This window comes from Pongo pygmaeus, chromosome 14 (genome assembly GCF_028885625.2).
Source record: "Pongo pygmaeus isolate AG05252 chromosome 14, NHGRI_mPonPyg2-v2.0_pri, whole genome shotgun sequence".
NCBI classification, from domain to species: domain Eukaryota; kingdom Metazoa; phylum Chordata; class Mammalia; order Primates; family Hominidae; genus Pongo; species Pongo pygmaeus.
In genome coordinates this window covers 46,907,549-46,923,049 of record NC_072387.2, presented here as the reverse complement: position 1 = coordinate 46,923,049, position 15,501 = coordinate 46,907,549, and the positions used below count along the sequence as shown (strand labels likewise).

The window sequence follows — 15,501 nt, the reverse complement described above, 5'->3', positions numbered from 1 at the left end:
GATGGTAAGTACTTGTCTATCTAAACATAGATAAGGCACAGTAAAAATACAGTAATATGGGACCACAGTCATATATGTGGTCTGTTGTTGGATGTATCATCACTACTATGTCTGTGGCAGATGACTATTTTCTGTGACACAGACTAATTTCTGTGACTTATGGTCATTAATCATCTTTGCCCTTTTTTTTCTTTACTACATGTATTATATACTGACTCAAAAGGTGTGCTGATTAAGAGCTCTAATAATAAGAACAGACAATATGGTTTACAATATAACAAAATGTATTTTCATTAGATATTAATTATGAACCAATAACGCATGTAAACTAAATACAATACTTAAAATCATTCTGCACAAAGAAATTACAGATCACATTTATTTAATAACAAAATGTCTAGTTGTTTAATAAAATGTTTTTAGGAACTTACAATGTTCAAAACCAAAGAACAAAAATATTAAATATATCACTTTATGGCACAAGACAACATGAATTTATTTTTGTAACACAGCAGGCAAATTTTTGTGCTAGAAACAGAGTGGAGAAAAATCTAAATTAAAGCAAAAAGTCAGGAAATGGGTGTTCATAAATTCCTGCTTAACTGAGACTCAACATTTATTGTAAGAAACGGGGCCTCTGAACATCAGATTTTGTTTATAAAAATAAAAACTTCCTCCCTGTCTCTGCTAAAAATACAAAAATTAGCTGGGCGTGGTGGTGCATGCCTGTAGTCCCAGCTACTCGGGAGGCTGAGGCAGGAGAAGCCTGGTGACAGAGTGAGAGTCCGCCTCAAAAAAAATAAATAAATAAATAAAAATAAAAACTTCCTCAAACATCAGATTTTTTCACCTCAGCAAATATCTTTTCCTTTGATAATTCATAATCCTGCTGTTCATTTGTCACATTTATGAATATCTGGTAATTTCATAAACTACCAATAGCACACTTCAAATGCTGATTCTGTTGAATTTTCTTATTTTTTTCCCCCAAAGAACTTAGGGCCTATGATAGAGAAGATACTGAAACATGCTAAGATAATAATTGGTCTTAGAAAGACTTTACAGCAAGTATTTAATGAAAGCCACTACATTTCCAGCTCTAAAAAAAACCAGACAGACACAATCCCTGCTTCCAGAGTTCACCATTCAGAATACAGGAGGTCAAGCACTGATTCTGAATCATTGAGCTTTGATTTCATCTTTCAAGATTTGCATAGGTACTGATTTCTTCTGGAAGGGCAAATAAAATCTTCCCTTACACACATCATTCTTTGGATTCTCATAAGGGCTATTTTGAAGTCTGTATGTTGACAAGGCCAGTAGATACTTTGGATACTTTGTTTTCTCTAATTGCCTTCTTCTACTTCAGACTATGTCAAGTATTTTGTTTTCCCTTTCAGTTCTCCCCAACATACACCTTCTGCAGTTTTGTCTATCCAGTTGGCTTTTCTGTAACACTTTGCTACCTCTTTCTGTTCCCCTTCACTGTTTTCCTCTGTTGCTTTCCTCCTTAACAGAAGCCTGGTGATCTGGGCTTCCCCATCTATCCTTTCCTGGCTTCTTATTGACATGGGTGACTGGTCTTAGCACTTACTTAAAAATTGGGTTTTCAATAAATATAACACATCAGCACTTCCAATCTGTATTTCCTTGAGCTTTATTTTGATCTTCAGATCTGTGCAATACTGTTCCTGAATGCAATTTAGAAATATTATCCTCAAAACACCAGTGGTTTCTTGAAGCTACTTGTTTTAAATGTTGTATCAAAAGAGATTGATAAAGGAATGTATAACTCAGCAAAGGATGCTTCTACTGTATTGTAAATTCCCAACTTAAAAGTACTGGATTCTATAGGTCCACCATTAAAAGCTGGTATGGGATATCAATTTATACACATAAGGGTTAGATTAAAATTTAATTTTTTGGTTGATATTCAACTGAAATTTATGTAACTGAGGTCTGAATCTTAAGAAAAGTAAATGATAAAAATTTAATATAGTTAACTGTTCACTGATATGTCTATTCACTTCATCATAACCTATATATTTAATTAAAAATCAAATTATGAGTCTGCAAATCAGATGCTATCAAGCAAATTGACATCCAGGGTCCTTAATTCTTTTTATATTTTTAACTCAGACGAATATATATGATTCAGTAAATTTTAATGTTCCAAATTGTTCTAAAAAAAAAAAATTATCAAAAGCTTCCAGTTAACAGTTGGCTAATTCATTTGCCCCCAACGAACTACCTGTTTGTGTTGTGAGGTAGCATCAAAGACTATGATCTTCTGTGACGGTAGTAGCCTTAATTCATATGCATTCCCTCTTCATAGGAAGAGTTTGACAACAAAAAGGGACAGATGAGTCACCTTTCATTATTCATTGACTCCTGGTGTTTTCATAGTATGTTAAATGCCTGATTTCAATTTTACAACAACAAAAAATACCAATATTTATTCTGAAAGGCAATCGTATGTTCCAAGTAGCAGATATTAACAACTTCCAACACGATCTCTAGGAATAATCCGCAGTTCTGAACCATGTTTTAGAAAAACATTTCCTATACAAACAAACAAAACATAAAGTTAGGTATCTAAAAATCAAGTTATCTTAATATTCTGACAATTATTAAATATAATAAATGATTTAGTAAACAGTAAAATAGGTACAAAAGCTCAAGCATCATGAGACCCCAATTCCATGCTTTTTAAGTCTTGTTCCTATTCTCATATCTTCACAATCCAAAACACGCTTAAAATTTAAAATAACACCAGCCATGAAAATGCTGACGAATACTTTTAGCAAGTAACAATGTGAATAATTTAATCATGAATACTTCCTTCAGTACACAATAATATATCTAAGGACAGGAAAAAAATATGTAAATTACTACAAGCAACAAAAATTTAGATACCCTGACATATTTGGGGTCAAATGCCTGATGAGATTTTCTTCATATCAAGGATATGCACATTCAATTTTTAAAGATAATATAACAAGCAGTATGTTAGAGTTAGCAGTAATTCAAACTACTGTAAAATACTGAAAGTTTCTCGAATAAGAAAAAAACAAACCTTTGTCTACTAAGTTTAAAGGCATCCATACAATAAAGTGCCTCACCATTTTCAATAAACCTTTTTAATAAAACTATATATTAAAAACTACTGAAGTAACAAAAATTTGCCATTTTAAATCACTCTTCATTTTCTTTACGGCTGAATTTCAACCGCAAGGCCTATGAAAACAACATAATTTTGTTACAATAAAGACGTACTTTAGAATATAACTTAAAAATAACTACTGCTCTAGAATGAGGTTACATTAAAGCATGCCTAATTTTAAAACTTTAGATTATAAGCCTAAGGGATTACATTTAAAAAATATAAAACTAATTTTAAAAAAGTTTTAGACTTCTATTTATAAAGTATGGGACTACTTTTACCCTGTCTCCCGGTTAGGACACCAATATATCACCTGTATAAATTTAACAGTTTGAAGATCTGAGTGTAGACTCAGCCCCTTGAAATGTAAATGACTACATTAAAAAATAATAGCACTTAATGAATGCTTTCTATAAATAATCCAAGCTATTAAGCACTTTATATTCACTATCTCACAACTACCTTAAGAGGTAGGTCAAAAAATCCTTACTCCAATGAGAAAGCAATCTTATCTACAGACTTTTTGTTATATATAATAAATACTCTTAATGCTTGCCACTATTAGGTTTTCTGTTACTTGTAGCCAAAAACATCTACAATCGATATACACAATGAAACAACTTATTACTCAGACACGCAGGTAAAGACTGGTATATAATCCCTATAAAACAGCTCCATTATGTTAAAATACTGTCAAGTATAATTAGAATAGCTTAAATATTCAGTGTCAGTTGACATATATAACCCCACCCACTCCTCTATGAGTTTTCAAATAGATACTCACCAGCAGTCTGTGCAGGATTTATTCCTATTCCATCTAGAAAATAAGTTATAAAATCACATACATTATTTCTAAAGCTAAAATGGTTAAATAGTAGCAAGAAAAGAGATTTGCCAAAATAGTGCTGCTGTGTATACGGACACAAGCCAAACAACTTAAATCCAAGAACACGAGTGACAATCTTTCAGGTAAATTATCTGTTGAAATCTACTATTATTCTGCATTCATACACATTGCTGGGTTAGACAAAAATGTCTGTCAATGCAATGATCTTGGTAAGTTCTATGGAATACAGGTTATTAATTCTATTTTGCCACATAGAATTAAAAATAATGTTTGTCCTTTCTTCCAGAAAACTAAAAAGCCCCTTAGGTATGCCATGAATCATCTTCATATTGTTCTAGGTCATAATATCTTAAGGCTGGGAGAGCTCACAAAGTCATTTAGTTCAACATCATGTTACTAAGTTATGACCTAAAACTTTCCAGGTAGTAAGCCACCTTTTTTCCAACAGAGAAACACTTCAATGTGACAGAATGCAGAATATTTTAGAGTGAGAAATTCTATCTTATCTAAGTTAGATCACGCACATTAAGCCCATCTCCTGTTAGTCTATGCAAACTGCACTTGGGCAACTCATCAGCACTCATCAATACTGCATTGTATATCTGAAGCACAGTTAAGCCCTCCCTGCAATCTTTACTCCTCATCTTATTATTTCACTATTTTCTCACAAGACTAATTCCATCATCATTGATTATCAGTGTTCCAAGATATTAAGATTTTTAATTATATACCTAAAACGGAATAAAATTCTCAATATTGCAAGCCTACAAGAAACAATTTTCTATCAGGAAAGGTATGGCAAAGATACATTTCTGCTTAACTTCCTATATTCTAAAGCATTTACCAAACAACTTTACTTAATAAAAAAAAAACTTGCTAAATAAAGTTATTTTCAGTTATAATCTGGCATGAACTGGTAAGGACAAAAGATATTATAAAGTGCTATACTATATCAAAAACAAAGAAATGAAAGGAGCTAATTATGAACAATAACCTTGACTTAGTGTTTACCATTAAGTATATCATTTATGTTGATATACATACACTTGGGGCTTTTTGTATTTAATTTTAATTAATTTGGTTCCTTTTACACCATTTATATAAATTTGAGGTAATACATAATTTTATAGTGAACTCTTACCATTGGTAATAATTGCACTTGTTGCAGCAGGAACTTTAAACTAAATAGAAGGAAAAAAAATATATATATATATACACACACACACAACTATAAGATAATTAGCAAGAATGGGGTACATATACCAATTCTATAATTCTAAAGTAGGATTAATCTTTTAGAATAAGTGAAACCATCAAGGAAAGTACAGCTGACCCTTGAATGACATATGCAGATTTTCTTCTGCCTCCGCTACTCCTGAGACAGCAAGACCAACCCTTCCTCTTCCTTCTCCTCAGTATATTCAATACAAGACAAGGATTAAGTCCTTTCCCACGGTCCACTTCCACTTAATGAATAGTAAATATACTTCCTTTTATGATTTTCTTAATATTTTCTTTTAACTTTATTGTAAGAATACAGTATATAACACATAACAAAATACATATTAATCGCCTGTTTGTGTTATCAGTAAGGCTTCCAGTCAACAGTAGGCTATTAGTAAAGTTTTTGAGAAATAAAAAGTTTTCTGCAGATTTTCAACTGCACACAGGGTTGGAACCCCTAACTCCCACATTATTCAAGGGTCAACTGGACTATATCATATGCTTTATCTGTAAAAAAAACCCCCTGTACTATAAACAGTGCTTTCGATTGTATTTAGGACACCATTAATTATAAAAGTGTACCTTATTTTATGCATTACAAAAATGAAAAACCACTGTGAATTTATGCCCAGATCAATGTTTACTCTTTAGGACTTATCCATCAATTTTGTTATTTATCATTCTCTTCAATAGCAAAAAGTATATGCAAAATAAACTGATGAGATTATTCCTAAAATTTCTCCAGAGAAATTGCAAGATCTGAACAGATGCTCTCTGTGTTTAATGGGAGGTGCCTACCTAAGATTTTCAGGTAACAACCAAGGCTTGTATTCCTTACATTCTTCTGTAATGATTGCTGATTTAGAGCTCAAGGATTCCAACAGTCCAATTATGTCATTAGGAAATAATAATTAAGTGTAGAGGATGTTACCTAGACAATTATGTGAATGCCATTTGGCCAACAGTGATAGCAAGCCTCCCCTGATCTATTTCAGAGATGTTTAAAAAGATACGTTTTTTAAATCAATGAAATGTGGTATGGAATTTATTGGTAGCTAAAAGGTAGATTCCATCTCTTAAAGAGACCAGCAGTTGCCAAAGTGTGTTTATGTCTTCATAGTTTATGCATTTATCCAACAAATTTAAGCATGTTTGTGCTATGGACTAACTTTACAGATATTATAGTTGAGTTCTGTGATCAAGTTTGGAAAACACATTTAACTAGTGGTCTTCTCAAAAGCCTTTAATATACTCCTAACAGAAATGAAGTGTTTCTCATATTTTTTGACCAGTAATCCCTGTTCTTCATGAACCTTTTTTTTTTTGGTAGTACTAATTTGTGTGTGGTTCTAGTTGTCTGGGAAACACTACTCTAGGCATTTATAATCATTACATATACATAGTTGAGAAAAACTAAAAGCTTATTTTAAATTAGAAATTGAAGAATCAACTTTTAAAATAAGGCCTTAAACATACTTGAGAACAATTATTTGTTACAGTATTATGTACAAATTAATAATAAACACATTTTAATCTCAATGTGGTACACTTTTAATTGTGTCCTTTCAAAGATTTTAAAATTTTTAAAGAATTTCAAAGTGTACTTAAGTAAACTTAAAAATGCATCACAAATATTTTGTACAGGCTGTAATCTCAATAAGAACTTGATCAAACACTCAAATGAACTATAGGCCTCTCAGATTTCCAAAGCTAGAGTCCTACAAAGTTTTTAGTTACCCTACTGATTGAGTCTTTTACATCATGCCCATTTTAAGATAAGCTATATATTTTCTTAGTCACATCCATGTAGTAGCAACCTATAACTTTAAAAACCAAAAGCAATTGCTGACACAGTTTTCCCTTTAGGCAGAATGTGGAAGAAATGGTTAAACCATGAAGAGGCATCACTGGTGATATAAAATGTAGAATCTATTCCTTTTTGTCTTACAGTACTGACTGGTTTCCTACTGAAAGCAAAGTATTCTTTTATGGTCTTCTGTTTTCATTTATTTTCCTCCTCAGATCCCCCATAATTCTTAAAATTTAGGGCTCTTTGCAGGTTTCAACAATTCATTACTTACCCCAGTCATGTGCTGGGAAATTTTATTATTGCTTACTAAGGCAATTTTACCAGGGATTTAAATCCAGACTCTTGCTTTCTTGAGTCAACTTTTGTTCTCACTGAATGATTCTACAACATCATCTTGTGAAAGCCCCTCTCACAACGATCTGAAAGTCATTTCCTTTCTAAATATATAACACCTATGATTCATAATAGTGATCCCTTTCCACTTAATGAATAGTAAATATACTTTCTCTTATGGTTTTCTTAATATTTTCTTTTCTGTAGCTTACTCTACTGTAAGCTTTACTTATAAACTACCTTAATCAATATATATGGTTGTGTGGTGTTTCTTATTCACTACTGTATGTTAAGATTTTCTTCTACTTTAATTAGAAAACCAAGATAACAAAAAATGCCTTTTCATTATAAAGGACACACAATAAGTAACTAAAAAATATAACAAATATTAAATAGAGCTTATATAGATCTACTTCTTAAATCTGGAATTTGTGGATTCTGTTATGCCCCACACTAGAATATTTCCTGCAAGTAATCTGTGCAGCAAAAAATAATGACAATGCTATATTCAGATTTGTGTCCCATCTCATTTTACTTATTCTTTCTGCATGAAGAATCTATCAGACACAAAACAAATGTTACTAGTTGGCAGTTTAATTCTGAATGAGTGACAAATGATGTTAGTGATTCCTGACAATACAAGGAGCTTTGAGCACTGATAGATTTGCTGACTTCCCATAAATCAGTGAAGTACAGGGCAGGATTGTGTGTTAAGCTATTTTTTATTAATGTCGTTATGAAAATTATTTTTCTGTGACTATAAATTTTTCAAAAGATTCTGAACCAAAACGTTTTGATTTGGGTTACAACGTACCTGTTTAGCACTTTTAACTTCAACAGAAAATTTCAGGAAATAATGGTTTTACTCAAAATCACTTGATCAGAGAGGAAGGACAGGTATTAACTACTTCCATTTTGCAGAATAAAAAAGAGGGATTTGCATCATGTCATACAGCTAACTAATGACGCACCTATAACACGAACCCTAAGTCTCCCAAGTCACATTTGGGTGCCATTTCTACCAGATCAAGCTACTTTTTCAAGTGTCATGTCCAAAAAGTTGCATTATAGATATTTCTAATAATTTTGGATGAAAAAAATTGTTTCTTATGAAACAGAAAACTCAAACGTTTTAAAAAACTAGAAACTTTTCAAAACAACAAATTTTACTGACAGTCCACATGCTCATATAGAAAATTTGAAAACTATGATGAAGATTTTAGGAAATTGTAATTTTGGAATCAAGACTAGTAAAATATGAGTATATAGGATATAATGTGATATAATGTTGCATTTTAAAAAACATTTAAAAATCAGTACCTTTTTAATTTTCATAAAAATTCATTAAATTCTTATAATTTTCAACGGTTGCATTAATCAGATATGTCAATTTGTTTAACTCATGCTTCTTATATCTGAAAGTAAGTCTTAACTATCATCCTACTTTTTGATAACATAAACCTAGTAATGAAGCCACATGGAAATGATAGGTCAAAGTGCATGCAACTCTTAAAGACATTTGAAGCATATTGGCAAACCGCATTCCATAAAGGTTGTTCCAACTTCTGTACTTACTTCTTCTGCTGCAAACTTTAAGACTGCTGTGAAAGGTGTACTTTCAGGAACACTGAGTCTGCAAGAAGAATTTTAAAAGTTTCTTTTAAAGTCAGCATTTTCTAAAAAAAGCCCCTTTGTTCCTTATTTCCTCTACTGTAGCCAATCTGGACAAAGCTGTCTTTTCAGTTTCAAAGTTAGTGATTTTGATTGCATACTACATCTTTAACTCAAAATAATAATAGTAATAGTAATAATAATAATAATAATAATAATAATAATAATAACAACCCAAACAGCAAATAGCCTTAGAGCTGAGATGGTGCCCGAGCTCCACTTGAGAATTAACCTCTACAGGTGTAGATTTATGTATTTCTAACACTTTGATACATGTAAGTCTAGCATATGAACTGCTGTTTTTTTCTAGAGATGGATTTCAAAAAGGTGAAGCTCTCCTTGGTCTTCAGTTCACTTTACCTCCCATCTAAATATCTATGCACTTGACCCAGTAATGTTATCATTTTCATTATAAGTAGAAGGCTACTTGGGAAGCATCACTGGATCATAAAGCTTTTGATGAACCTTCTGTGTACTCCTAATAATCATGTTCAAAATTAGTAGACCAAATTAATGAAAATGCATGAAGTTTATTATGGCAAAATGCCAATAATGAAGTGATTTTTCTACCATCATTTAAAGTGGGCTAAGTAAAATGTGAAATAACATTTTGGAGAGGGATGAGTGATTTTGTTAACTGACTCATATAATGGCAAGTATTTTAAAGATCATGAATAAATAGATTTTTTTTTTCTTAATGACTTAGTCCTAGGGTCAATCTGTATGAACTTTTCCAATAAAAAAAATCAAAACAGAAATTTAGTTTATACCTTAAGAAAACACTTACAGACACAGTAAGAGGTTTTTAAAACTTCGTTTAAAAAATAAGATTCCTAAGGTAACATAAATTACAATGAGTGAAAACAGAAAACAATCTTTCAAAGCAGAGGAGACTAACAAGCCAACATTTCTCACTGAAACTTCTCTATTTGTCCACCATATTATTGTACTGTTCTTAAGTGTCTCAATACCAGCTACCATTATTCTCATGTATATGCCCAGGCTCCTCACTCAGTCTACAGATCTCTGACTATAAGAATCATTATAACAGGAACAGCATATGGTACCAGTTTTCAGTAATAGAAATGTGAATAGATTTCTTGGCTGCCCTCATTCCACAACTCCAAAATACAATTAAAGGATGAAAGTGGGAATCATTTTTACCCTTTCTTTACTAATGTTTTTGGGGGGTGCAAAAAATAAAAACATATAAAGGATAGCCATTTGTTTAAAAACTAATGAACTGGCAATGTCATACTTTAAAAACTAGGCAACAGTATTTTACAAAGTATTTTTGCAGTATATATGTAGTTAAGAATCTGAGATTCATTTTCCTAAAACTCTGCATCAATTGGAGAACTTCTGAACCCTTGGAGTTCAATTCACTTTTAAATCGGAGACTTGGAAATGTCCTTACAATATACCTAGATGTCATACTGATGCTCATTAAAATAAGTTTCTACCTGTATATTAAGTTGATGAGTGTCCACAGACAAGCCAATAAAAACAAATCAAAAATGAAAACATCTTTTAACGCAAGTTCTAACTGGCAGAAAATTGGAGAAAATGAGAGTTACAGTGACTCCACAGATCTTATCTAGATTTAAAGTTGTATTTGCCAGTCATTTCATAAAATCGGTACTTAAATTATCCTAGTGTTTTGAATAAATTTACATTAATAAGAATTTTTAAAGTAAATTACTGGCATCATTTGTTTTTTAAATAAATATATAAACAAAATAATAACATAAATTGGTAAGAATTATTATAAAGACTAAGTCCACAGGTAACTCAAGAAGGGCGAGATTAACTCTGTGGACAATTAGAAAAATCTTTGGCCAGAAGCGGTGGCTCACGCCTATAATCCCAGAACTTTGGGAGGCCGAGGTGGGCAGATCACGAGGTCAGGAGATGGAAACCATCCTGGCTAACACAGTGACACGCTGTCTCTACTAAAAATACAAAAAATTAGCCAGGCGTGGTGGCACACGCCTGTGGTCCCAGCTACTTGGGCGGCTGAGGAAGGAGAAGAACTGGGAAGGTGGGCATTGCAGTGAGCCAAGAAAGCGCCACTGCACTCCAACCTAGGCAACAGAGCAAGACTTTGTTTCAGAAAAAAAACAAAAACAAAAAAAGGAAAAAAAAAACAAACTTCATAGAGGTGAGATTTTTATTATTATAAAATATGTTGTGGTCATGAGACTGCATTCTAAGCACGGAAAAGAACATGTGTAAAGGAAGCAAAGATTAAAAGGGCAAGCCTGTCAAGTACCCAAGTACTAGTTACCATGTACTTTGAAAAGAAAATATAGCACAGATACCCTTGTACACACATTTACACGTTATGTGAATTTTACACACACACATCCTTATACACATATACACACAACTACACACACACACATACATACTAAACAACAGTTGTACCTACTAAATTCATTCAGTCACCACATATTAACTGAACTGGTACAATGTTCCAGGCTCTTAATGTTGTCCTACTCTATCGTTTTCTTCCTTCCTTCTCACACTCTCTTTCGAGTACATTTGCATATTGATGAGAATAATCCAGTATAGAGGGAAAAACCAATCATGAGGAGAGAGGGGGCACTGGACTCCATCTACTTTAACCTTGACAAGACTGAAATAGATGGGAACTACAGCTCAAGTGGTTTTTCATAGGAGTGAAGTCATTTTTTCCATTCTAACAGGATGGGAAATTAACGGATTTATCAATGTAGTGGTAGGTTTATATTGGTGGAAAGATGATAGAATTTCCCTCTGATGGCTTGACAGCAAGGGAGACAGCAGCTGTGGAAAGTTTGAAATTTTTAAACAATCTTTTCTGAGAATAAGGAGGAAAATGAGCAAACTTGAAGAATGTATTAAGTACTAGGTACTATTAATTATAGTCATGAATTTAACGTAAAACCCTCCAGTCTGTTATTTTCTCCAGGGGCAGTCAGCTATGTACAGATAATACAAACAGCTGGTTTCAGAGTTGGTGTTTCACTAACCAAAATATACTGAGAGGAGAGACAGGGCCACCAGAGTTGACGGTGTTTGCATGAGAATGATTTAAAGGTGGACCAAGGGACTCTTAACTATATAAGGAGTAAGGTAAGAAATAGAAGTGGGGATAGCTATAGATAAAAAGTCACTGTGATTGATGGATTAAATGAAACGTTGTTGACGAGAAATGACAGTAAATCAGGTAGGAGAGAATGTATCCATAAGAGTGCCTGTAAACGACATCTCAGAGATAGAGCAATTATTGGAATCTTCAGGTTCTAGGCTGCAACCATGAACACCTGAGATAAAATGTAACAAGGATATTTTGGAGATGAAAAGATCAAGGGAGGAAAAGGCTGAGAGGTTGTATGGATCACCGATTGGTAAATCACTGAAATTTATCAGTCAGCTAGGTGGGCCACGGTACTAATTAATTATGCAAAAAATTCTATTGTAATCCTGTTCTTTGCTACATTTCATGCTACTTCCAACTGCAATAACTTCAAGAGTGTTTACTTAAAATCTATCATTCAACTGCGAAGGATTAGTAAAGGCCCCACATGGATAAACTATCCCCTATTTCTGCATTTCCCATTCCTACTAAATACTCATTTAAATCCCAACATAGGAAGGGTATGATCTGAGTCTCATTACTTTGTGATGCCCGATTGTTGAGTTACTCATACACAACAAAACTCAGAAGCCGCGAAATAACAAATGTTCAAGTAATTTCAAAGTCTTGACTATCAGGATGGAATCTCTTCCTTAACTTCCTCAAACAGCTGGCTAAAGCGGTGAAACGCTTTTCTAATATCCAGGAGATGGGGGCTGTTTAAGAATCCCAGCAAATTACCAGAACCTCGTCCACCTGTTCTCCCGCTCCACCTGCCCACCAAATGAATTCCCAGGGGAGGTCACTAATCAGAAACACACACACACCCTCGTGACGGGGCCAAGCTGCCAAGCTGCCACTTAGCGAGCAAGTACGGACCTCTCCTCGCAGGCTCCGTTGGGAGAGGCTCCTGGAAGGGCGCGAGCCAGGAAAGTAGAGAAAGTGAAGAGATGAAGACCGCGTGGGGTAGTTGTTGGAAAGGCTCGGATCACCCCCAACCCAGCCCCGTCTTGTCCGGCCCCAAAAGGCCCATCTCGGCCGAACTACTCACACTTTGTACGGCAGCCGTGGGTCCGACGTCAGCGTGATCTTAAAGGAAACCTTCGACCTGAGGAAAGGAACAGGAGAGAGTCAGGGTCGGGCAGCTGGACCAGGAATTAAGGCAGTCGGTAAGCAAACACTTACATGGTGGTGCCGGAATGAATCTAGAACACACCACAACTCCGCGGGGTAGCACGACTTCCTCTACTGTGCTGGTGACCGCCCCGCTCCACTCACTTCCACGTCTCCCTCTGCAAACTGGGGACCTCCGAAGTTGTTGCTATCCAACGCACTGCCTGAAAATTGGCCCTAAGAACTCATGCTAGGTAGCGCTTTTAAATTACAAATATCTTGTGCTTTTGCGTTTATATATCTAAGAAAAAAGTACGGATTATATTTATAAGATATCTTTCTAACTTTGGTAATTTGCTACCATATTTTTAGTCAGGCAGAATAAGCGTGGGCATAGAGTGTAAGATCCTAGGTCCCAGCTGGCAGGTTGGGGCGGAAGTAAGGGTATGGGGTAGTCGGATGAAGAGCGAGATGGACTTGGGGCGAAGCTCGGGGCGAGGCCGGGGGCGGGCTGGGGGCGGGGCTGGGGCCGACGCGCTCCAGAGTTGCTAAGGCAACCTGAGCGCGGAAAATCTTAATTGGTGCTCCAGAAGCAGGAATTGTAACACTGCTTTATCATTAGTTTTCTTCCGTCTTTCCAGTAAACCAATCCTGTTCCTTTACATTTCTCATAGTTTCTCCTTCACGCTTTACTTTCCGATACTGATTTATAACTGTTGAATTTCAATAAGTAAGAGAGCTATCAAGAACGAATTATCTATGCCAAGACTCCCGCTGGGGTTGGTGAGAAAAAATGAGGTTTCTACGTTTGGGGAACGTGGCGTCTAGTTGGGAAGACACATCTATGAACAGGAGATTTCAGTAATTTGTTATATGGTCTAATTAAACCAGTGCGCTAACTTGCTAATCATTGACCACATTTATTCAATTTAACAACCAACTTTGAACTCTGTCTATTTGCCCGGCATTAAGCTAAACTCTGGGGAATCCAAGATGAGTAAGGCAGGTAGGCGTCAACTCTCTAGGATCTAACATCCTGTGTAGTGATGACGGAAGAAAATTGTCCTCTAAGCTTTATTACAGATCTAAACCTCTGTGTTTGGAAAATATGCATCTGTCTCACAATGACTGAAATGCCCTTTTAAAATATTAGCATGAATAGACAAAGGAGGAAGCAGGTAGACATTAAAATAATGGGGCAATCTAGTTGATCTTTAGAATATGCGTCAGATTCTTAAGGAAAGATATTTAAGAGAGGAACCAGGAAGGAACTGTAGTAGGGATAATGGAGATCAAATTCATCTTTACAATAATTTTGCAGCCAACTGATCTTCTATGGTGACATTTCCCTGTGGAGAGAGTTCTGGTTCTGAGTGTAGGAAAGTAAGACTCCAACATTCTCATGACAGCCATCCTCACTTTTTAAAATGATGGTCTTACCATATATGTAGATGAAGCCAAATATTGATTGACAGATACAGGGATCAACAGTTACAGCCTTAATAGCTGAAACTATTCAATTAGTGGGTGTGACTAAAACTTGTGAGAATAGTAATAAGGATAAAACTGTGATTGTGTCTACCTATTGTCAGCTAGCCAAATAATAATGAAAGAGATGAGTGTACATATTTACAGTCTATATTTCTAAGATTATGTATTATATATTTTGAAACAAAATTTGCATCCTGCTATTTATAGTTTGGTTTCTGCTCATGAATCAAAACGTGGCAAAATCCTAAAGAGAAAAATGGATATTAATCAGACAGCTTCTATTGTATGTATAAAAAGTGGTGAAAACAGAATTCAGTCCCAGGCAGTGTGACTTTAGTACTCAGATTCTGCTGCTTCAGAAAATACATTTGTATAATATATCAAAATAACATCTCTTGAGATATTAAAAAGCAGCTGTTTCTAAATATTTAGAGTTCTTTTTCACCTCAATCCCCAACTCTGCTTCTCATGTTTGTCTCCTCAGAGTCACAGCATGATTTCTACAGCCTCCTGAGTTTTATTTTGCTTAGGACAAGAAAGGAATTATAAATGGATTTATTTATAATCAATTTTTTTTAACTTTGTGAAGGGATTTGCAATTGGAAAATTTTATAGCAAAACAAGGACCTTCTCTTTTACTGAAAAGTTAAGATGTTAAAGTACATTTCATGGCTGTAATCAGAAGCAAACTCTGGAGCAAATTTTTGGAGATAATTGGCAATGGAACA

At 34.4% G+C, this 15,501-nt stretch overlaps 1 protein-coding gene across 1 annotated transcript; it reads right to left on the bottom strand.

Annotated features, from left to right (window-relative positions):
• Nucleotides 1-266: 266 nt before the first annotated feature.
• Nucleotides 267-13,783, bottom strand: UFM1 (ubiquitin fold modifier 1). Its single transcript, XM_054446787.2, has 6 exons — nt 13,355-13,783; nt 13,221-13,277; nt 8,953-9,010; nt 5,152-5,191; nt 3,948-3,980; nt 267-2,562 (listed from the first exon to the last, which is right to left on the bottom strand). Coding segments are annotated over exons 1-6 (258 nt in total). The 5' UTR covers nt 13,357-13,783; the 3' UTR covers nt 267-2,494.
• Nucleotides 13,784-15,501: the final 1,718 nt, after the last annotated feature.